Below are 25881 nucleotides of genomic sequence, written 5' to 3'. Positions count from 1 at the left end.
ATACTGGTGCAATGTTCGGGTGTCCAAATACTTTTGGCCATGCGCTACAAATGCATACTATTTGTTTTCATATTCTTTGTAAGGTTTTTTTAAACATTACATTTTTTCATATGCTTACATTCACCTTTAATTTCATCCAGTGGTTACAGGTTGTTGTTCTGGTGCAAAACGTACTTCTTTTATCCAGTGTTTCATGCACAAGGTCTCACTAAATAGAGGTTACTAAAGGTGTGTGTCTGGGTTAGGGAGACTTTTTTTCTCCTTGCAGAGCCTCTCTCACCTTCACTGTCACCAGCTGTAACAGCGCTGCTACAGTGAGGCAGCTGTTTGACTTTGACATGCTATGCGTAGATGATTAGTCTGCTGACACTCCTTATGTCTCGTCTGTACTAAGTGTGAAGTCCTGTTATAGTTTGTCCTGCACTCTGTGTGTCAGCTGTGATGTTCCTTGTAATATATCACCGCCAATTAACCAAGTCAAATTCTGTTTGCCACGATTTGTTGGCACATCAAGACGACACCGATTCTAATTGTCTTTTTAAATGATCAGAGCAGAAAGCGCTCGCATCCAACTTCTCCTCTCTCATCCTGCTTTGAGCATTAAACACATACATTAGGCTTTAATTCAGTACTTTGGGGGAGTTGCAGTAGGTGTGCGGAAGTCTGAAGAAGTCTTCTGGCACCTGCCTCACTGGTGTTCCGGCTGATTGCTACAATGAAAGTGATCGTTCCAAAGTTTTCCTTTATTGATTAATCCTGCATTCACCCTCTGATCGTAAACTGTACAACAAAGCTCACTTGTCTCTCATTGAACTCCAATACAAGGGGCCTCGTAAATGTTTAATGTTAACAAATCAGAGCTTGGAAGATGTGTTGGCATCTCTCCAGACACAATCTGGGACTTGTAAAAACCTTCTGGATGTTTGTATATCCACTAAAACTTTGAACCGTGTGTGTAAGTATTTTGTCCCGGCCAAGTGTAGTGCAAAGCAAATAAAGATTTAGATGATTTCGTAATGATCTTTTCAGTCAATAGTTAATGTTCCCCATAGACTTCAACGGAGGGATTTCAGCCTTTAAACGACCTTTCAACCAATTTTACACATCAACTTTACTTCACTCATCATCTGGGGTGAAACTCAGCCTAAGATAAGTTGTTTAACGTCTTGGTAATGCCCCTGATGATGCCACAGTGATGTCATAACAGTGTCTGGAACTTGCAGAAAACGTTATGAGTTGGAGGTGTGTAGGGTGACGTTTACCAGGCAGGAAGGGTTAATGAACGACGTGATGAAGTTGCATTAAGAGACTCAAAGTCAGGGTGTCTTAGCATCAATTTTGATCCTTCTTTTTCAAATCTGTCTCTTGTAAGTCCCGAAAGTTCAACAATCTTAAGCAGCTGGACTGAAGGTCCAAAGGGTGAAAAGAGGGTTAATAAATGCTACTGCTTAGTCATCAATTATGAGCATTATTTGTATCCTCATCATTAGTGCCTCGTCCCCAAAACAGAAAATGCTTGTCAGGTTTTGTTATGATTCTGCAGAAGCTTCTGTTCTCTCTTGCTAGAAATGAGGGTCAAAGTGAAGTCTCTTGTGTCCCCCTAGCCCCGACTGTGGCACCAACTTTCTTTCTTTCACATTTCCAAAATTGAGTGCTGCTCTCTTGGCTGCAGCATTAATTGCTGTCATGACACAGTCTCTGAACTTTCTATTTTGTTGCTCTAATGCAAAACAAAACCACCTAACAAAAGCTGCGGCCTCGCGCTGACCTCCATTTTTACACCAGTTCTGTGTTTGATCTAATGCTTCATCTTTGCCTTGACAAGCACATACAGTATATGAGCAGTTTGCTATTTATGAGAAGCGTGTCGTTACGATGTATGGGTAATTGAGTTAACAAGGTGGGTTGTGAGGAGCTTGACAACTTGATTGGAACTGACAAGTGGAAAGTTGTGTGATTAAAGTTACACCTGTTTTTATATATCTAGTTATGTTTCACATTAATTACACTTCCTTTTTTTTTTATAGTTTTCCTCTTTCCATCATTTACCACATTCAGCACTTTTTTATATAATTGGCTGCAGATAATTCGTGTCTAGAGTGTGATGTTTCTTCTGACACCGTCAGAGGCTACATCTGTAACCACTGGGAGGACAGGACTTTAAAGAGCTGACAAGGTGACAGACAGAAGAAGAAGGTATCGGCAACCTGGAGATGCCCGCGCGCGCACACACACACACACACACACACACACACACACACACACACACACACACACACACACAACACACACACACAAAGCCTGAGGCATTGTGTTCTCTGGTCCATTAAATCAGAGCAAATGTAACTATCAGGAGAATGTCAATTAGGTTAGAAGCAGATCACATCAGAGCAGAGACTGACAGGTACAGACTGATGGACAAGCAGATCACATCATTATACGACGAAGACAAACAGGACGTCATGACATAGACGTCAGTCGAGTACAAAATAGCTTCTACAAATAAAAGCAGCTCAACTGTAGAAAAAACAAAAAAGCCTTTTACGATCTCTAATGTAAAAGCTGCCTTGACATTATATGTAGAGATTTCCTGTCAGCATTATATGCAAATTGGTCTGAAGATCGTAAAAAGCACAGGGGCAAAGAAAGGGAGGGGGGTGGTTACCTGTGTATCCAATGAAGACAGCTGAAGTGCTTTTTACATGACATAAGCGTTTTACATGACAGTTTGAATGAAAAATTCCCCTCTTGGGTGAGACGCGCCTCATCTTTTAAAGTGCCATGAAAGTCGTTTCTTCTGCGGCTTGATGTGGCCGTGGCGCCCGTCTGTGCCAAAAACAAATTGCTGCCATTGCAGCTTGATGAGGAGGAAGGGCGAGTCTGCAGTTCGTACCTTTTCATTACTCAACGTTTCTGACAGCTTATCTACCCCACGTTGAAAAAATCCCTCCCTTCAAAATGCTTGAGAGGCTGAGTCAGGGGGAGTTTAGCATTGAGAGGGAGAGACTAAACGTAAGGGAGAGTCAGAGGAAGGAAGCGAGAACAGAAAGGCCTCATTTAGACTTACTGGACTAAAATAAAGTTTTTATTTCGGTATTAGCAACTCAGACTCATCACAGGTACAACTGTTGCAACAGAGAAAACTGAAATTAAGAAGATTGCAAATTAGCAGCATTTATCATTATTAATGAATTCTGGGTAGACATAAACCTAAAGTATTAAACATCAACGTTTTATTCCAAAGTAAATGTTTACTTTCCCCAATACCAATTGTTTTATTTCTTAACGGTTATCAAACAACAAGAATGTAAACAATACGTAGTTTGAGTTTGGCCCACATCCTGAACACCAGCCAACGATAGTGCTGCTGAAGTTAGACGGCTCACTACTTACCATCATCATCATCGCCGGAAAAAAACAACGTGTTTAATCTTTGTTTTACCACCTGTCCGATCAGGCAAGTGATTTGCAAAATGTATCAGACGTGATATTTTACTTGCCCCTGGGAGTTTTGTTGAAGTACGGATTTCAGCGTCAAGAGGATACCAACAATGTATCCATCCTGTCTTCATTAGTCGCTTTAATAATAAAGAGTATTCTGGCCCTGGCATTGGTTGGTATTTGATCAAAATTCAAACTTAAAATGAATGTCGTTGTGATGATTTGTAAAGTCTCCTAATATATTAAACTGCTGTTGAGAGTTTTAGTGTTTGAAATCTGTTTCTGAAACTGGACATCTGACTGTATTTCATCCTCTCACCGGTAACTCTAACATACCCGCACTAGTGCAGACCTTTGCAGTTTTTTGATGCAGTGTTCATTTCGGTTCTGTTAACGCTTATCAGAGATTCAAATCATCTCTGCAACTGCAGGAACCATTGTAAAAAAAGGGGAACCGAGCCTCCATTTACGCCTGATACTTAAATATGACATACAGTAGATATCTCATCTGGATAAGAAAAACTCATCTTATTGCAACATGGAAAGTCACACAGTGCACATTGCCATAAAAAAAAAAGCCATCAGACCTGCCACACTGTCCCCCTGTCGGTGATTGCGCCTCAGCGGGTCAGCCGGGTTACATCGAGGGTGTTCATATTTGTGGGAAAATGTCCTCAGGTGTGAGCAAACATCAGCAGAGCTGATAAAAAACGCCATCACCAAGTCATCGCCTTCACCGCTAAGTAGAGAGGCGGAGAGGAGAAGGCCTCCGGAGGTGAAGGAAAAGTAAATCCAGGCTGCACGGCGACACCTGCCAAGTTGGTATGTTTCTCAAAAAGTGATGTGGGCCTTTATTTACCTCAGCTAAAGATCCATGCCTTTATATCCAACTCCACCAACTTTATGTATATATTGGAGGTGTGGAACAGCATCAGTATTATCACTCAAATGAAAGATATCACACAGCTCTTCAATTTACTATTCTTTGTTACCCTTAACTTCAAATAAAGTGATAAAGCTGAAATAAAGCATGCTGCACTGAAGAAAAGTTGTGCAACTTGTAAAGTCAGTTTCCACGTCTCCTGGATGATGATATGAGCGCTATTTACAAAGTGGAAAATGGTAATTACACAGTTTCCTAATCTGCTCCTCTCTACTGTGTTAATTCGCTGTAGCTGATAACGCAAACTCAACACTTCCACCATCTGTTTCACATTAAAACATTTCTAGCAGTTCAGGGAACATCATTCCGTTCATTCCCTCGAAGCAATCTACTGTTGGACATCTACACGAAGTGTTGATTTTCAAGAAACTAACAGCACTATCAAATCTGTTGGGTGAATTATCAAAACAGAGTGGCAAATATGGTGTGACAATGTTGTGCTGGTGGAAATAATTCAGGGGAAATAAGAGATTATGATGCATTTACAATGTCAGTTATTGATTATTTGATCATTTATGGTCATGTAGGAAAGGGCATATGAGGATAGGAGATGGAATATTTTAATTATAAAGTGGAAGTGAGGTCAGAGGGAAAAAGGAGCCAAAAAGACAGGAAAAGGCGACAAGGTGGCCCGATCCTAAAGAAAGAAAATCCCCCGGTTTGATCCCTGTAACATGTCACAACCCACTAACACATCCTTATGAAAGACACTGAACGCCTACGTCCCGCCTCTTTGTAAACAGCTATATAAAGGGGGAGACCAAAAGAGCTCATGCAAAATCCTCACAGTGAATTAGGCAGCTCAGCCTGAGGGCAAAACTACATGGCAACAGAACTCCACACGCTTTTCTTCCAGTGTGTTCACGGGAAGAAACTGGAGGTGAAATAGAATATTTCTTTCTCTCGACCTTGCTGAACCGCTCTTCGTTCAGTGAGCAGCGACTCCATCACTGCACACACAAGCAGGCTCAGCAGGAGATACACGAGAATGGAGTATATATGCGGCATACATATACTGTATATTATAGTCAATGTAGACTTTACACCAGCTGAATATGAAAGCACCTGCCAACAGCAGCCCTCATGCAAAGTCATTTATTGTTGTTTAACTTCAGTTCCTCCATGAAAAACAATTCAGAGTGGACATGGATGCAGCGGAGTAAAGTGAGCAGAGACACTAAATTTCCCCCTTAGCGAAAGCCTCGGAGGCTGACTGTTATAAAGCTCTAGTGGGTTTAGTCGTTCCTCATGTGGATTCTTCCTTTGTTTATTTTCTCCTATGACTGTAATTGGCCTTTTATTGTGCGAGCTGAGCTAAAATAAAACTGACATCGGCGCAGATTAGCAGAAAGATTGGAGCGGTGGCTGCTAGAAGCTGCAGTCCTTCTTCAATTTTTGCCTCTGCTGTCGGGTAAAAGCCGGACATCCGCAATTTATATTTTCCAGCGAGGAAGGACTGATTGTTTATATTGTGTTTTGTTTGTGCTGCCTGTTTATTAACTGAATCACAGACGTGGGTTTTAACAATGCCATCAAACACATTATATAACAGCACTGTAAACTCTCAGTGCAGATAATAAAATCATCAAAAGTGCTGATACAACATCATATTTTCTATATATTCAATTAAGGCAGAGCAACAACATGTGACGCCTACGCCATTTGTCGCTGAAAGCAATAAATGAAAACACATCACTGTACATTTTCAAGGACAGCAGGTATCAAAAGAAAAGAGATGTCGACACACTAAATTCAGCTGGACACTAACTTCCTGGAGTCATAAGATCAGGTGGTGATGGCCTAGTGGTTTAGAGCAGGATCTATGGCTAAAGACAGGGTCAGTTAAAAGGAAATTAAATGAACAATCTGACGCGACAGGCAAGGTGCATCGTCCTGATGCAGGTGATTCAGCAGCTTCAAGTGCTTCAGCCACAGCAACAAGTCATTTTGTGTGCGTTACTGAGTCCCAGGAGAGCGGTTCGCCGTCCAACCACCACCCAGCTGAACGCTGTGAAACTCGGCTTGAACGTGGAAAGTCCAGCGCTAAAGTGAAAAGAAATAACACAGCGACTACATAAGATTTGGAATTTTTTGGACTGGAGATGAAGAGGATCCTAATCCACACTGTGTTTTGTGCTACGAGCCAAGCTCAAGCGACATTTTGAGAGCGAACACAAAGATTACTTTGGGAAACCTTTAAGTGTTTTTGAGAGAACGTGATGAACTCAAGAAACAAATGACGAAGTGGCATCACAGTTTCTTTCACCGGGGGAAACTGCGAAGGCTACAGAGGCATCATACAGGGTATCCCTTCTCATCGCAAAAACAGGTAAACCTCATTCGATAGGTGAGAATTGAGTCAAACCAGCTGCCAAGATCATGACTAATTTATTGTTTGGGGAGAAAGCAAGCGACACCATTAACAGGGTCCCCCTCTCCAATGACACTGTCCAGCGGCGAATGACAGCCATGGCTGATAATGTGAACGATCAGCTGATCACACGTTTATGCCAAAGCCAGTTTTTCACACGATGAGTCGACTGATATCGGGAATGAGGCAAATCTGCTGTGTTTTGTAAGGTACATTTATGCTACATGTAATAATTAACTTGTGTTTATTGTTAAATCCCTGTTAAACTTGGACCTGCAACCATAGTGTTACTGTATTTTATTTTTGAAAGTCCACAGCAGAAGTTTGTGTCGTACCAAATGTGGTGCATTTTGTGTATCTTGCTGAGGGTAAGTTCACTCTGACACTCAGTAATAAACTCAGTAATAAATGCAGTCTACGTTTCATTTGATGTGTACAATCTATCAGCATTTACCGTTGTTGGAAAAATATACTTAAATAAACCCACGAAGTCAGGATCAAAATCAAATAAGAGTTTTAATCAATATTCTTGCAAGAAGGAGCAGAGTTACACATACAAAAGATGTACAAACTCTCACACGTAAGATTGTAAGACTGCCGTGTGCTGCTTCGGGGGGGTGAATCCTCTGCTGCGGTATTTATACTAAATTCAAAAGTCAGGAGGTAGTTCAGGTCAGTCCCTCTTTTGTTTACACAACATGGTGGTTTGCAGGAGAGCCAGATGGTCTTCTTATCTGGAGTTAAATCGCATATGAGCTTGTAGAATCTGTCGTTGTATTTGTATTGTTGATTTAATGTGTGAAGGAGCGATATAGAGAAGGTCACATAAAGATCATTATTAGGCTGTCATTTGTGATATATTGTTGGAGTGGTAAGCAGACCTATTGTTTTTGGATATTTGGGGAGTTAGGTGGTCCGTGAGTGGTTTTTTATTGGTTAAGTGGTCCTTGGTCTGAAGAAGTTTGAGAAACACTGGTCTAGTGGTACGCCTTCTAAACTAAACACTAGAAGGTCGGGAGTTCAATACCAGACTGCCACCATTGTACCCCTGAGCAAGGTACTCAACCCTGAGTTGCTCCAGGGAGACTGTCCCTGTACTTAGTTCAATGCAAGTCGCTCTGGATAAGAGCGTCTGCTAAATGACCTGTAATGTAATAAGATCTCATTTAAGCTCTTCAATCACATCAAACAGTTATGATTTAACAATGGCCGCCGGTATGAATCTTAGGGGCTGTAAACATGGCACATTCATACATTTAACGGTTTGAAGGGACTATGTTTAAATGACACAATTGACAAAGTTTAATTAAAATGCATTCAGTAATCTACTTCATGACGTTCACCGGTGTCTTTTTCAAACCAAGCAACTGCAACAACACCAACAGGACTGTGACGCAGCTTCCAGGGGCCTTCAGACAAAACAGGGGTTGTAAGGGATTCAGTGATCTTAACGTAAAGAAGCCGACATGAGAATAAGATCTTTCTTTCTTCTCTTCCAGTGAGTCAAAACAAAGTCTTTACCGTGACCCAAATGAAGAAATGGAGCAGAAAACAATGTGTGTTAATCATCTAATGCTAACTGTGATTACTCTGTTTATAATAATAACATTATACAATTATCATTACATGATTATATTGCTCTAATTAGGATAATTATTCACAAAAAAAATTGATTGAAGTCTTTATAGAAAAAAAGATTATTATTGTGCATGTTAATGTGCTCATTAACTCTATCAGGGTGTATTGTCAATACACACACTTCTGCATGTAATTGTGTGTGTGTGTGTGTGTGTGTGTGTGTGTGTGTGTGTGTGTGTGTGTGTGTGTGTGTGTGTGTGTGTGTGTGTGTCTTACATGTCTGCAATGATGTCACAGGTTTTAAATATCTGATAAACGTTCTTTTTCTTACTGCCTTGTATTTGTAATTGTGTTGTAGTGCAAGACAAATGACAGCTGCAGCAGTTAATTAGCAGACGTCCCAACACTGTATCTCAATGAACCATGCACATAACCTTCCTCCTCTTAATTCTGATGGACTTGTTTCGTGTGTGAGGTGAATCTGACAATCTTGAGAATGAGGACAAAAGCCCCGTCTTAACCCTGATGAAAACTGCTTATGGTAACTTTTTAATTAACTCATTAACTTAAGAGCCTGTCAGCATCAAGCTTGTTGGGAGCAGTTCATTTGAACTCTGGAGTGTTAACCGTCTTAATTTAGTTAATTTGAGTACGTGAGGACAACAGTCGGAGTCTGGTGACACAGAAGGAAGAGGAGCATTATCATCGAGCGCCTCGAGAACGCAACTTCAACATGTGGAGAAATCCAAAGCTTACTTCTTATTCCTTTGTTTCTTATTTCATGTATACATTTAATCTAGAGCAGCTGATCCTGGGGGGGGGGGGGGGGGGGGGGGGCTTCACCGGGGTTTGTGAGGCCTTCTTGATTTCTTAAACAGATAGTTGGCCTGTATCTAAGAGTTAATTTAATTTCTTTGAAGAAAACTAAATGAAATGATGATTTTAAAAGATTGGATTAAAAAAAAGTAATCTCACAGGATGAGGGCACGGTGAAGACCTAAACACAAGCTGCTTTGTTCACAGAGCCGCCCCTAAACAGCCTCGTCCTGCATGAGAAAAGTACTCAGTTAACACAAGCAAAGAGCTACTAGAACAAAGGCCACGCGTCAGGGAGAAGAAAACACTAAACGTGTCACTGTCACACTGAAAGAAGATTATTAAGTATGTATGATTGTTAAAATAAAAAAGAAATAAATGAATTGTGAGAACGCTGAGGGAAAATATCCCACAGCACTGAAATGCAAGTAAGAAAGCAAGATCATAGAAAAATATTTGGCTGTGACAGCGAGGATTAGAGGATTATATCCTTCCCTGGATGTTACTGATGGATCAAAGATGTGTGTACAAAAAGGAAAGCCTTTCAGAAGGGAAGAATGCTTATTATTCCTCATTGATGCACATTTATTCATTTTTATGGCATTCATGGGAAGAGTTTCTGCAGCCAAAGGGTCACAAAACAGACTCCTGACAGGAGAAAACCTGCAAGTTATGTTTACACTGGAATAACCGCCTTGTATTCTTCTGCCAACCGGTCAACATGCAGTTTACATCCATGTCTGTCCAAAATGTCATCGCTTCATCATTTTGGACATATATGTGAAAGTGTCACAATTAGCATATGCATTCTTGAATTGTAATGTGCAAAAATGTGTTTAGTGAGGTCACAGTGACCTTGACCTTTCAATTTATCCTGGAGTCCAAGTGGACGATTCTGCCTAATTTGAGGAAATTCCCTCTCAAGTCGTTCCAAAGTATCACGGGGCGGCTGTGGAAGAGGTAGAGTGCTCGTCCAGTGGTTTGATCCCCAGCCCCTGCAGTCAGGATGTCGAAGTGTCCATGGGCAAAATACTGAACCCCAAATTGCTCATGATGGCCAACTGTGACTGTGCACCTTGTATGGTAGCCACTGAATGTGTGTGAATGTGTGTGAATGTGTGTGAATGTGTGTGAATGTGTGTGAATGTGTGTGAATGTGTGTGAATGTGTGTGAATGGTCATACCTACTGTGCACTTTGTATGGTAGCCACTGAATGTGTGTGAATGTGTGTGAATGTGTGTGAATGCTGACATGTGTTGACAAGTGCTTTGAGTGATTGCAAAGATTGGAAAGGCACTTTATAAAAGCAGTCCATTTACCATTTTACAATCATGTTCATGAGAATGGGACAGACGGACAGACGGACAAGACAATAAAGATGTAAGACAGTGAGGAATATGGGGATTTTTTACAAAGCTACTTTCAAGTGGAAGTCCATTTTTTTAGGGTCACAAATACAAGAACTCAAACAGGTACCACAGAAACTCTCCTGGCCGTGAGGTTTGTTCCTGCTGACTTGATTTAGATAGAAATCTCTGTCATTCCTTCTCTGAGGCTACTTCGCCTTTTCCCACCTTGCATCAAATCCCCTGGTGTCTTATTTGAAAACTCAATTTCCTATTGTTTACTGTCGCATCAGTGCCACTCACACTATCAAAGTCCATAGCATAAACTCAGAAGCAATTTCTTTATAAATCTGTCCCACTTTAATAACACCAATACAAAAATAACGTGAAAGCAGAACGTGTGAAATGGAAAAAACGAAGTATAAGAAAAAGGAAAACAATTAAATGACACGCCTCTGCAGTAAACATGATGAACGATGGATATAGAAAGCATTCATTTAGATGTACAGGTGGTGGCATCTGTCTGTGTGAACATGTGTTTTCATATTAAACGTCTTACACTGAAGCCTGCTGCAGCACATGGACGTCATGAGAATTACTCATCAAACTCTGAGTTCACCTGGGATGAGAACTGGAACCGGGTCTGATCAGATAGTAAAGGTTGTAGCTACAAGGACTGCTCCTTATATTCTCACCCAGGCCTCTTAAAGCTGCAGTATGAGATGTTTTTGAAAATAATGTGAGATGGTTGCTAGTGCATCAACAAGCTAAACTGTAACAGTAATAAGAAAAACAATCTGGTAAAGAAAAAACCCAAAGCACGTAAACATTTGGACCTGCATTTGACGAGTAGGATTCAGGTGGAAGTATTGCTTTGTTTCTGTCAAATATGTAATCACACAGGTGTTTGCTAACATGAACACTTAATCATTTGTTTTGCCAAGGATTGTTGAGGTGAGTTTATTTTTGAAGTATCATATTTTACATTAAGAAATGTTTCCTAATATAATCAGAATATTGCTAATGCTGCTTCAAAGTGAGCGTGTGTAACTATAATGCTATATATATATATATATATATATATATAGAGAGAGAGAGAGAGAGAATGCTGAAAGAGAAATAGAAATGAAGTTGAATAAACACACACTAAGAAGCACCGATCCTCAGTTAAGTACACTTAGGAATATGACACGATGATCTTTGTATTATAAGAACTGGATGTGGGAATCAAAGATGGCACACAGTAAGTTAAACAAAAGTGCTTTTTCATTTAATTGTTTTTCCCACTTGCTTTGGGATGGGATGGCGTCACACACAAAAAGGCTTTGGGAAAGATTTACAAATATAAAACTCTTATGGGTAACAATTGTTTATCGTTCGAGGTGTCCTGTCAACAGTTTTACATACGTCTCCTTTATAATGGTGATCGAATTTTTTAGTTGCAATACTGCGAGTGACCACTGGGTCAAAGTGTTATGGAGGCTGTTATGAGCTCTGTTAACACATCCATGGGTCTCTAGCTACTGTTACAATAGGATTTATTTTAATATGTAACATATGCATTTTGTTTTATATTACCATAAGTCAGAAGAACATCTATTTCAAGAAACAGGTGCGTAGGAGATCAAAAGTTGCAAATAAACTCCCACACATTGTCTAACTTGCAACATTTCATCAGAAGTCAAACAAGAAGAAAACTAACAGTATTCACCATAGCGATGATATTTTCTATGATTATCCTGTGTTATAATAGTGTTGAACCTAATCTAAATATGCCAATGTTTAGCAGCATAAATGAAACAAAGAAGGTTTTCTCTCAGGCGCAACTAAAACCGAGTGGCAAGCAAGAAATGAAAACAACCCGGAGAGAAGGATCAAAAGCATTACAGTGATTAACTCCTTGAGCAGGAAGTGAAAATAGGTGCCATCACACACATATTCTGGATAACATGAATAGCATGTTTGGGGCACTTTATGTTTATCAGGCAGTTACATTCAGCTGTTTTTCTCTACCAGGAGGGATGTCTTTTATTGAAACAAGAAAAGGGCTTGTGGGTATCATGTGTTTGTTAACGGTACTGTATGAACAATGTCAGAAAGCACAAAGAACCATATTTAGCCACTTTGTGTAAAAGTGAGTTCTTCCTCTCTATTGTAGTGTCAAGACAGATTAAACCTGACTCAACATTTCAGGCCCAAGGCTGTAACATGGCTTTAAATTCCAGACAAGTAAAGTAGAAAAGCAACCAGAACATTGGATTATACAGAAGTAGCTACAACAATGTCCACAGACTGAGACCACATCAACAAATACACTTCAGCTTGTCCAAGAGGAATATTTACATATTTATTTGTAAAACATGCATGAGCAAGATGGGAAAACGGAGGAATTTTAGAGCTTTATTTGTTTGCTTCAAGATAAGAAACAACCTGACGGAACGCAGTTTCTGACTTTACCGACTGACACTCCCCCAGTGGTCATAACGTGTCATTCTCAGACACGTTTCCCGTTTTATTTTTCTCTTCCAATACCATCTTCCTTGGAATAATTCCTTTCAAAATCTAAATCATAAAGGACATTAAAACCCCTGCAGACCAGAGCCTCCTTTCATCTGCAGAACAGATGGAGAGGGAACGAGTCATGAAAACTAAGAGAAGAAGAGAGAGAGAGAGAGACAGAGAGAGAGAGAGAGAGAGAGAGAGAGAGAGAGAGAGAGAGACAGAGACAGAGAGAGAGAGAGAGAGAGAGAGAGAGAGACAGAGAGAGAGAGAGAGAGAGAGCGAGACAGAGAGACAGAGAGAGAGAGAGAGAGAGACAGAGAGAGACAGAGAGAGAGAGAGACAGAGAGAGAGAGAGAGAGAGAGAGAGAGCGAGACAGAGAGACAGAGAGAGAGAGAGAGAGAGAGAGACAGAGAGAGACAGAGAGAGTCAGAGAGAGAGAGAGAGAGAGAGAGAGAGAGATGTTAAGGAGAGGGGGGGTGGTGTTGGCTGGGATAACAGATAAATAATTCTAGTTTGTGTGTTTGAAAGAGAGGGAGATAGAAAGAGAGGTATGAAAGAAGGAATAATGAGGAGGGAGAGAGAGAGCGGTGGCTTGAGAGAGACAAGCAGAGGAGACGCAGATAGCGATGCGGAGCTCGGCTTTGAGGTGTGAACCTGTGTGATGATAAGAAGAGCGTCTCACAGCACAGCCTCCTTTAACCTAAAGTGCCCTCAAATAAAGACTTTCATGCACCATAAATACAACACAGCCTGGCCGAACCGTATCTCAAACTTGCATCATCTGTTGTGTTGTTAGCTTTAGGAAAAGATGTCAGAAATATTCAACTTATTGGCTATTTTAACACAGTTTTGCCCAAAAGAATATTCTTGAAAATGTAAGATTTTATGTATTTAGGATTTTTTTTAAAGTATAACCAGCTGTGAAAATGTCCCTTCTGTCCAGCGTAGCGCCAGGCCGCTGCCACTTCTGCATTTAAAAGAAGAAAGTGTTTGTTATATAAGCAGCCGAGATCAACACATAATGCTCTGCTTTTTCCTCCTTGTCCCTTTATACTAAAACCTACAACGCATGTAAAGCATTTCTACATTGTATGTTATGATGTATATTTAATTTTTAATTAAATCGTGTTAATACTTTGTGGGAGATTTCTCTTTGTTTCCCTCATTGTATACATAGCATCTTTACTACTGAATGTATGGATATACATATAAATGATTGTCCTTTTTAAACTACTTTGTACCATTGTATTGCTTGTTTGAATAAATCATTGACTGCCAAACGTATCTGTAGTGAGTCTGTGGGGTTCTGCTGGTTTCTAGTTTGGTCATTGCAATTCAAAACTCCTCTGGGAGTTGTGGGCAACTAAAGCAAGTGTCAAAGTCAAATCACTGTTAGTTATTAGATGAAGTCAATGGCAGTTTGTATTGACGGAGGCTCGTACAGCAGTTGTCTGTGTATGTCTGTCAGCCTCTGTGTAAAACAGCACATACACTTACATAAAAAGATATGTCGCTACCTGAAATCTATTATTCAGTATATTCAAAAGCAAGATCACTCTCTCCATATGGACATTTTAGGATGAATCATAACTTCAGTGTAATATGTTTTCCTTGCTTTCCAGCAATCATTTTGTCAGAAAAGGCATCTATATTTATTTTCCTCGGTGGAGGCTTTCACTTAGAAGTGCTCCTCTTAAAACCTGAATAAAAAAGGACTCAGCCACGGGAGGATTAATTTGTCCTGTATCCTCAAACCAGCTGCTCATCATTTATTTATTTCCCATGCTCATGTAAGTGTATTTGCTTTTATTTTACTAATATTTTGTAAGGCTAATGTTTTGTTTTACCTGAATGTTTTCCAAAAGGAGAAGCAGGTGTGAGTATGCCTCACCAAGGATCCAGCAGTAATGCATGCAGGGTCAAAGGCATTGTAGTGATACTAAATCATAGAAACATGAACACAAATAACCTCAAAAGAGAAAAGGAGGAAGATTGTTTTTCACCGGTAGATAAAAGGATATGAGGGAGTAGGAGAGGGTAACACAAGGTGTTTTTTGAGATAACTATTAAGCCTGTAAGCGACTCAGCTTTCCTCTGTGGAAAAGTCAGTGAGCCCGGAAAAAGAAGAGTGAGCACCTGGTTGGACAGAAGGATTGAAGCGACCCACTATGAACATACGAACAAAGCTGGTTGTACCAGATGCTCTTAGAGATCAAACTTCATGCAGCTGTGCAAGTTAAAGGTGAAAACTAAATATGAATCAAATCACATGGCGATAAAAATGCTGCTCAAATAATAAAAGGATGCTCAGTTTGTCGTTGTAAAGAGAACATCTTTTGTTTTAATGAGACCCTTTTCACATTATAACAAGATATTTATCATGCCATGATGAAATATTTTATTATGGTCAGGATGTTCAGCCTAGAGCAATCATATAACATGATTTATGTAGATGCGGCAAAATGAGGACTTTTTTTTGTAACACGCAGCCGTACCCATAAGGTCAGTGGTGTTATTGGATTTCAGCCTTTCATTCTGAACTGTCTGAATTCAATTATTGCTGGATCATATTTCTGTAAGTATGCGCCAGTGGCAAAAAGTAAAAATGTTCATGTACTTACTTACTTGAGTATTCCCACTTTCTGTTACTTTACACCGATACTCCACTACATTTCAGAGGCACATATTGTACTGTTTACTGTATTACAGTTCATTTATAACTTTAAGATATCAGATAAGAAAGTAGCTTAAAATGACACTTTATTCATTGATGAGTGATGACGGTATGAACAAATGTTTGTACGCTATCTGTGGTGCAAAACCACGATCAACCTTAACAAGTAGTTGTGATGTCTAAACCTGAGCAACCGCTTCACGGCGTTAATCACGTCGTATTTTGCGTTTCTGCAAATGTGATATGAGGCTGATATGAAATGTATTGGAAACGTTGACATTCAACGTATCTGTGCTTTTGCAGAAATGGACAAATGGCAACATTTTTCTGGAGACTAGGTTGTGTGACAAGGACCCAATAATACAATACATTATTCTGAGAGTGGCTGTTCTGTACGAGTACTTTTAGATGTGGTGCTTTAAGTAAATGTTGATGCCAATTCTTTTGTACTTTTACTTCAGTATCATTTTGACACCATGACTTTTACTTGTACCAGAGTACACCTACGCTGTGGTATTGCTACTTTTACCTAATTAAAAGATCGGAGTACTTCTTCTACCCTGGTATGAACATATAAATGAAACTAGGTAACTTCCTCTACAAAGCATTGACAGGTGAATTTGAAACTGTTATTTTTGCTCCTGAAGCTGCAGTAACTCTTTAAGTAGTAAATCACTAGTTTAAAAGTTAGTCGTTATTGAGACAATCGTGGCTCCTAAGTTCCTTCATTTCTAAACTGTTTTTCTAATTATGCCGTGATGGCAAATGTTACTGCTGCATGTAATGTGTGCTTAATAGTTGTATATAAGCGCAATTCCTAGGAGAGCAGTCTAACTCAGAACAAAAGCTCTTTACTTACAAACAGATTCATGAATAGACTGTGCAATCCCATTCTAAAGACTGTTGTAGTCAGTCATAGCTTCTGAACATTTTAGCCGAGATGAGGGAGGCAAACAGCGTTTACAGAAACTACAAGTAAAAACATAAATCACAGTACTGCCCACATTGTCTGACTGACAGGTCATCTTTGGGAATTGCAATGATGAAGCAACACAGCCTTTTCTGCATCAAGGATGATGCAGAAAAACAACATAAAGGGAATATCTCGCTGCTTTATAAATCATCTGGTGTCAGTAATCGTTTGGTGAGCAGCTCTAGATTTGTCTGCGAAGACTTCGCCGAGAGATCTCCGGCTTCTCCTCTCTGGAGAGACTTGATCATGTTGGCAAATTAAAACTGTATGAGATGATGACTACCGTAATGAATTCAGGGAATAGGTGTTACATAGGGTATTATTCTTCCGAGAACCTTCATCAAGACACGTTTCTGTACATTTATTGTTCTTGGTGAACAAAGTGTCTCTAACTCTCGATATAATTACTCAATCAGTTCTACAACGGCCACAATTACACCATGTGTCTGCTTCTTGAATACACAAAGATCTAGAATCACAGTGAGAAGACTTCAGTAAATATACGTCTTCATGACAACGTACGATGGTGATTCCACAGAGATTATTACTATTTAGAAATCTTTAAATCAAAAATGTATATTTTGTTATTGCTTGCGTAAAACTGACATATTACTAATTTCCAGGTTCATACCTGTATTTTGGGTTTCTAATGGAACATGTTTACCTGCGTTAATGTTCAAAAAACACATTATTTTCCTCATACTGTCTGAATATACCTGTATTCACCGCTTATCTGAAAAGCTTAACATTAGCGCCCGTCTCTCTAAGGCTGGTGAAGACACTTAGACGGTGGGCAGTATATTGTAATGAGCCTGCATGTGACATAAACCTGAGCAGCTTATTAAACCTGTGTTTCCTGGCCGTGCCGGCCCACAAAAAAACTGACTGGGTTGTGTTATTTCACAGTTTGTGGGTTGGTCAGCACTCCAGACACCCAAATGTATGTGAACAAGCACTGGACATGTTAGTTTTTCATGATAAGTCCCCTTTAAACTACATTAGTAGTTATTGGCTGATTTCACCAATTAATCTCCCTCAGAAGCTCGAGTAGTTAAACTGCAGATATGTATGGTAAATATACTCATATCGGAAAGTAATCAAGTTATACAAAAGCCGACTCCCTGCTATCACTTCTATTTTCTTGATTCAGATGGAAAAAAAAGGGGGGAAAAAAGGACGAAATTAGAAAAGTAGGACAGCCATTCTCACACAGTAACCACCAGGAGCAGACTTGATGAAATGTCAAATGGAGGCAATTATGTTTAATGTAGATCATATTTTTTCCCTTTATTCCTTCATTTCCTTTTGTTGTTTTTTCCCTGCTTCTTTCGACAGAGCTGGTCAGAATACAGAAGGGACCAGCAGGGAATGAAAGAGCTGGAGGTGAAATTAAAAGTACGATTTGAGCCGATGGATTCGGCAGAAAGGCAGAATGTGTAACCATGAGACAGTAATGAAGGCCACGGCTGCAGATTGGGCTGCATTTATTAATTGAGAATGTATTCAATTATCTTTCAGCGCTCGCTTTAGTGCAGCTGGAGAGAGGGAGACAGAGAGAGGGATGGCCGAGGGCATGGTACTTTTAGAGCAATCCAATTTTCTTCATCTTGAGACGCATGAAACTGACACTCATCTGGAAATGTGTGTTACTTTTGTTACAGCGGTTGCATTTAATAAAAAATATATTCAGTACCGTACCGTTATGCGCTGGTTTGATTCCTATCATATATCACGACTTGTCACCATTCCTGCTGTCACATGGAACTGTTTTGACATATTCCCAGGAGTTCCTGTTATCACTGCATTTCCATTAGGCTACGATGAACTCCTACAGATGGTCAACATGAAGCTAACAACACCTGTCAGCTGTGGACAGAGCCAATGTACAATCTTTCTTAGCTGACGTTTTGAGAGATTTTCATCCCAAAATGTTGACAAGGTAAAATAAGATTTCTCGCTAAAGGCCCTGTCACACATATCCGTATGACAGAAACTTATGCCGGCGCATACGAAATATCGGCAATAGGTTGATATAAATTAAGGGTATGTTGTGATCGTTTGAAGGACGCAGACGTTACGCCGAACACGCCAGACATACACAGTTCCGTATGGCAGAAACATGCCGGCGTATATGAAAATTAGCTTAAAATGTGTCAGAGTCCAAATACGTCCAACTTTTCCACAGCGGTGTTGTAGCTGACGTATACATAACGAATACATAACAAATTATTATACGTATGTCAAACATTGATATCGTATCACTTACTTATTTAAAAAGTGTCAGAGCGTCTGGCCAACGGAGCTGGAAAAGTGCCATCTGGTTCACGTCATGCTGATGCTGGAGAACGGCTAGAATGCTGAACGCTAGCTGTACTGTAGAAACACGTTTAATAAGTTACTCCGTCGTCAGGCATCATCTTAACATCGGGTAGGAATAGGTTATCCACTCGTTATCAATACATTGGCTGTAGGATTCACCGTCAGCCGACGTAGCCTATATCTAACGTACCTCTAACGTAGTCATGTAGGTATTCACGTAGGTATTTACGTAGGTAAATATTCAACTACGTATTCCGTATTCACGTATGTCTAACGTGACGTAACGTCTGCATATCTTATGAAGCACACGTTGTGTACGTCCGGTAATGTTGAACACGCTCAAAACATCAGCGTTCAACAACGCACCCCAGCGTAACACAGTGAGCTCTTAACGAATACTACTTATACCTTACCTTATATCTACGTAAACCAGCGTGTTGCCGATATTTTGTATACGCCATATTTTTGTATATCTTATGCATTCGTTGGGCATTCGTCTGATACATTTTGTATTAGTAAGTGATGCGCTATCAATAGGTTAGACATGCGTATCTGTATATATTCACTTTTCCGATCCGATGAAAAGTCGGACGTATTTGGAGTCTGATAAATTTTCGTATGCGCCGGCATAAGTTTCTGTCATACGGATTTGTGTGACAGGGCTTTTAGTTGTAGTTTCAACAGCACGGGGTCAAGGGTCAACACTGGACAACAAGTGTCACATACAATCTGACGCTCTGGTATATTATGCATGGCCAGTGAAGAGAGACGATACAGACATGAATCCATCTCCCTCAGTAAAATGCCCCCGTCTGAATTTGCTGCCTATGAAGACATTAAAATCCAGGATATCATGTACTCTCCAAATCAAAGAACCTGAGCCACCTTCTTGAGGCCACGGACTAAATCACACTAAAGTTCTCTCGGATGAGCTTCCACTTCCTGCTAACTTAATCTACTGCTCTTCAAACTGCTCCAGTTCTGTGTGCTTCTGTACATATTCACTCTGCTGGTATTAAGTGTGTTAAGCTGGAAGCCAAATTTTATGGATACTCTTACCCAAAGTGTTTTACAATGTCTGCTTACATCTAGCTAGCATGTATCACCAACAAGCAATGACATTTAAATGAATAGACCAAAGAGCCCATTGTCTGTCTGAGGCTAACATTTAAGGTAATGTTACAGTCTTTCTCTTAGTGCTCTGTGGATTTATTATAAAATGGACTATATTTACCTTTAAAGCTGCAGTTAAAAGTAGAATATCTGCCAGCCATAATCAAAGTCCTGGAGAGTATTGCACTCTAGTGCACTATTTAACTTAAATTCTTAACCCATTCTTGAATAAATGTATCACTGATATCATTTCACTGACTCTACCTTACTCTTACAAAGTTTACCAGACACTACATAATACATTTATTTCACAACACAATTAAGCCAGAAAACAGCTAAATAATGTGCTACACAGCCACAATTAATAATAAATAGTCATTTGTGTGACCTGATTTCTTTCTTGCGAATTTGGTCTAAATCATTTGATTTGTTCAGTTTGCATATTGAACATGGAAAAGAAACTAATACTTTTAAAAGAAAAATACACCATGATTCAAAATAACAGCATAGTGATTTCTTGAGTGTGAGTGCAGTAACATCGGTCATGTAACTAAAACACGATCCTCCCTTGCTGAGCAGTTGAAAAGGTGCTTGTGGTTTGTTAAAACCAATAACTCCTGTAGAGAGATTTAAGATGTTTAGATCATTCTACTTAAAAAAAAACAAGAAATAGAATTCAAGAATCCTGAAAAGATAAAAACACTATTTTGATCTTTAACTGCTTCAAGAAGATCAACTTTGACAGATAAGAACAACGTTAAGAAAATCTGAGCCAGCGAGAAAAAGTAGAGATGAGCGGCAATCTGTCTCCTGCTGTGACAGTAACATTTTTGAGACATAAAGTGTGTATTTGTAGCGTTTCCCTTTCTGATCTTCTGTGTCTGACTCCTCTCTTTTGTCACAGGCTGACGGTGCATAAAATCTCTGGAGGAGAGATGAATAGATACAAACATGATACATACTGTACAGTATGTGTGCATGAAATGATGCTACTTGCTGCTGCAAAATGTCATCACTAATGTTCTGAGAAGTGCACGTCAAAACACATCTGCAGACACACAACTCACACATAAGATTCACAATAAAACCCACTCTGCTGTCACACACACACACACACACACACACACACACACACACACACACACACACACACACACACACACCTCAAAGCTCCTTCAGCTGTAAAAAAAAAAAAGTTTGTATCCTCATATAAAACAGAAACTTTTAGTAGCATTTTCTTACTCACAAACACAAACCAAACCATAATACTCTAAAATACATATTTCTATTCTAATCCTGCAGTAGAGTAGTTCAACATTTTGGGATATATGCTTGTTTTATTTCTATCCGATAGTTAGAGGAAAAGATCATCACAATTTCTGTACAAATATGAAGCTAAAGTTAGCATTTGGTTAAATTAGCTTAGCATACAGACTGGAAACGAGCCTAGCTCTGCGCTGCTGTTTTCTTTTACTTCAGTTTTTGAACATAGTAATTAGTGATCTTTAGATTTGCTGGTGATACCCAATTATATCTATCAATCAAGCCAGAGAAACCAATCAATTAGCTAAACTTCAAGCATGCTTCAAAGACATAAAAACTTGGATGTCCTGCAACTTTTTGATGTTAAACACAGACAAAACTGAAGTTGTTATACTTGGCGCCAATCGCCCAGATGTCGCTTTGAATCTGTGGCTCTTATTTAGGAGCGGTGGGAGACCTTTACATCTCTGCGTCCAGGGATCCATTGTTTCATAATCCGTCAATGAGTGAAGATGCCATGTGTTGGCATAAAAACATACACATCCATGATTAGCTAGGAAACCAGGATGGAAGAGAATGTGAGTTTTGTTGGATGAGTTGACATTTGCATTAAGAGGCCCAACGGCTCTGTAACCTTTACAGGTTATGGACTTCACTTATGGAGTCAGTGGCTCCAAAAACTCCATCTCATCACACAATCTGAACACACTCACACAAACACACATACATATAGATCTTCTCTGCCTGGACAAACAGTGGTTTGCTCATTTAACAAGCTACATATAACCTCCATCCGTCTCACTTTTGCCTGGGAGGAAAATACCACGGCAACCAAATATCTGTGCGGTCATAAGCGCTGACCTGACATGATGATGATAGAGGTTTTCTCGCTGCGATACGTTGTGAGAAGGAGGCAGAAAAACATGAGCACAAAAAGTGACAAACTGACTCCTACGCGAGGATTTGGATCGTGGCTTAACTGGGGTTGCAAGAAATGTATGTCAGGTAGCACTTTAGGAGTTTCAGACAAAAATGAGACATCTATCATTTAAAACGATTTCCACAGAAACTGTATTTATTTTCTCAGTTAAAAAAGAAAGAAATCGCAGAATGATAAACCTCTCACAGTCTGAATAAGCTGCAGTTTAGAGGTGAAGGAAACATGTATTTCTCCCCCCGCCCCGCCTTTACAAAAAAATAAAACAGAGCCTAAACAATGAAATGATCTGACTCACCATTTATCAACACAATTTTCAAAGCTTTGAGCTTTTGGTGAGGTTATTTTGTTGTCAGCTTGCTGTTTGAGAATCATCCTTGATTTTTCCCCATGACCAATATGAATATACCCTTAACATTTTTCGGTCTCCTATTTAGTTAAGAGGCAGAAAGATTCTTTGACAGACTTGATATTGGAGCTTTTTTTTGTCCTGTGGTTTTCAATCTCAAAAGAAGCAGAGAAGATGGAAGCTGGGCTGCTGTCCAACACAGCAGGGCTTTGCACATGAAAAAACATCTGTCTTCATAAGTGTTGCAGTCATAAAGGCTGGTTTGGATTGGAAGAAAAGGGAAAAGTAGCTCTGCCCGTGGGACGAGATAACCTCACATGTTCCAACATTTCACTTTATTAATTAATAATCATTTTAAATTTGCCTGAAATGAGTCACAGGTAGTCTAACCTGAGGAAATCATCCATCTTGTTTCTCCACAATGCAATGATGAGAAATCTTTGGAAAATATTGTTATTCTTTGAAAAAGAACAATTTACCATTTAGTGAATTATCCACTTATTTAAAGAAAAACAAGATTTATTAGCCAAAAAAACCAAAACTTCATGCCTGATGGACACAGGGATGATTCATCTTCTAGAAGTCTCACAGGGAGAAGATAATGTTTCTTTTGTGATGGTTGTTGTAGCAGATTTTGAATAGGATATATTAAAAAATATATATAGATATTAAGTAAACAAGTCAAGGTTCTGAAACTTGATTTAAAAACTATAGACTTTCAAGGACTTCAAAAGCTATATTGTGTGCTAAGACGTACTATTTGTTTTAAATATTAGACATCATAGGTGCTCCAGTGAAATCCTTTTTTTAACCTCTGCAGTATAAAAACAAATCTATACCACAAGGTTTTCCCAGGTTTGGGTGTTGATCCCTGGACACAGTTCCACAGCGCTGAGGCATCTTGATGGATTGGGTTTATATCTTCTATTTACAGAAATACACTTTTGTAAAGGCCATTTACAAAAACGAACCTAAAAGGTTGTGTGGAATATTTAAAATTCAGACATTTCCAAAGATTTCAAAAGCAGATGAAGCCTCTGTTAGTAAAGTCAATTTAATTTGCGGCTTAAAATGACAGTTTTATCTCAATGGGCTTTAAAGGTGTGTCTACTTTGATTTTACGTCTTCTAATGCATTTATAACCAGCTGTTCTGGCATTTATAAATTCACGTCAACGAGAAATTCTTACACCTTAACTTGGGAGCAGATGTGAAGACTTTGGACTAGAACGGTCACAATTAGTAAATTAATTGCTCAGTAATAGACACAAAATGTAATTAGCAAAAAAAAATGATAATCTATGAATTATTTAAGTCCTTTAATCAAGCAAAAATGCCAAAAATCAACTGGTTCCAACTTCTTAAATATGAAGATGTACTGCTTTCTGTGTTCTATGTCACTTTAAACTGAATATCTTTTGATTTTTGAAAAGTTGTTTCGGCAAAACACTCTCAGAACTTGTGAGAGTCCAAGATCAGTATTTTATTTCATACACTAAAAGATAAATTGATTTTATCAATTAATAACGAGAACCTTCAACAGAATTATCAATAATTACAATTATTTTTAATTCAATCGTACTCTGCATTTGACTTGGACTTGTTCCAAAAGACCTAGAAATATTTGTGCAACTGATTCAAACTAAAGTCAAATGAGCAAGGTCAAGCAATAGAAGAAGCAGGCATAAAAACAATAAAATAAAACCACAAGTTTGACGGTGTGATACTAACCGTGATAAAGTTAAAGGTTAGAGGAGGAAGGGAGGATTTTAAAGGGACATTTTATACATTTTACACATCCAACTCTGTTTACAAGCCTTGGAGGGTACTTCTCTATGTGTGAAAGAAGTTGTGTAAAGCCTTTTGTGGCTTCAGAGGGAGGGGTGTGAAGTCTGATAAATCTGTCCTCCAGTGATGTCCTTTAATCAGTGATAGATGGTTCTGAAGACTACAAGTTTGAAAATGAATAAAAATAAATAAAGATGATATCGCCGTTTCTGCTGAATTACGGAGTCCTCTTTCACCACCAAACCAGGACAATCAAACAACAGAAAGAATAGATGGGCCATTGTGCAAAAGCAAAACTGTACATATAAATCACAAGATGGTCAGGTCAGGTTTTTGTTAAAATGACTATCAAAATCATTTGATATCTGAATCTGTTCAAAGTGACCTCGCTCTGCCTTGTGCTGTTGCCAACGTGCAGACAAAAACAAATCACTGATCACTCGATCGTCCTTTAGTGTTAATTTCACATTCAGGATTAATGAGAAATCTAAAGTTTCACTCAGGTTCAGAAGTTGTTAAAAGCTACATTACGTATAAAACCAGTAGCGTGATGCCAGAACTGCAGTTTCTTCTGTTGGCACCGCATACAAAGTTGGAACGTCAAAGAGACTTTCGATTCAGACGGGAATAAGGAGAGTTGGGGTCATTGAGGCAGGAGGAAATAAAAGCTTGAATGTGTCTCACCAAGAAGATGAATGATACAAATTGGCTTCATTGGAGAATTGAACAAAACAGGCCTACACAAGTCCCTTTTATATCAGCTGATACAGTGCCACATTCATTCTGAATCAAAGGCAAGGGCTCAGCTATCTGGCATTCTGGATTTGAGGGGTCAGAAACAGCAGAAATAAAGCTCTTTAGATCCAATCCATTAAAGAAACGCTCCATGATTCTTATCTGAGTTGAAATTTAGTTTTTTAGTTTGAAATGAGTGAACAGACGACCCAGATAAGACAGTGGACCGCTGAGCACCGCGTGAAAACATAGTGCTGACAATAGAAGAAGGTTGTGACGAGGACAAAAAAAACAATCAACGTTCTTTGACAGTGAAAGTCTGAAATCAAATTTGAATGGACATTTTGATCGGTACAGACAGACAGGTGTAAAGACAGACAGACAGACAGACAGACAGACAGACAGACAGACAGACAGACAGACAGACAGACAGACAGACAGACAGACAAGTGGACACTCTTCTTAGCTGGCAGTTAATTGTTGGTGCTATATTCTTGAAAGTAACAACCGGTGCTTGTTAGAAGATGAAAGGAAAGCTATAATTAATGTTATTATATTAACAGTGGATCATAAGATTGCTTGCATGTGAAATAAGTCACTTAAAATGACAAACTCACAGAGATTTATTATGTGACTCTGCAGTTCCCCTCAACTCTGTGCAGCTTTATATCATCTTTCAGCTCATTGTTTGGGTTTTACGTCTTTGCAACTTCATTGTTTAAGCTCTGAAAG

At 39.2% G+C, this 25881-nt stretch overlaps 1 protein-coding gene across 3 annotated transcripts in view; it reads right to left on the bottom strand.

Annotated features, from left to right (window-relative positions):
• Window positions 1–25881, bottom strand: part of pvrl2l (PVR cell adhesion molecule related 2 like) — a 256021-nt gene that overhangs the window by 65888 nt on the left and 164252 nt on the right. Inside the window, exon 7 of one of the 3 annotated variants that reach the window (XM_029443097.1) lies at window positions 7253–7489. The exons of the other annotated variants lie outside the window; for them this stretch is intronic. Within the exon in view, the coding sequence (XP_029298957.1) occupies window positions 7272–7489 (218 nt within the window). The 3' untranslated portion in view covers window positions 7253–7271. Of the gene's footprint in view, window positions 1–7252; window positions 7490–25881 lie in introns of those variants that run through there. 3 annotated transcript variants of the gene reach the window in all.

The sequence above is a fragment of the Cottoperca gobio genome, chromosome 11 (genome assembly GCF_900634415.1).
Source record: "Cottoperca gobio chromosome 11, fCotGob3.1, whole genome shotgun sequence".
NCBI classification, from domain to species: Eukaryota; Metazoa; Chordata; class Actinopteri; order Perciformes; family Bovichtidae; genus Cottoperca; species Cottoperca gobio.
This window is presented reverse-complemented; position numbering and strand designations above follow the sequence as displayed.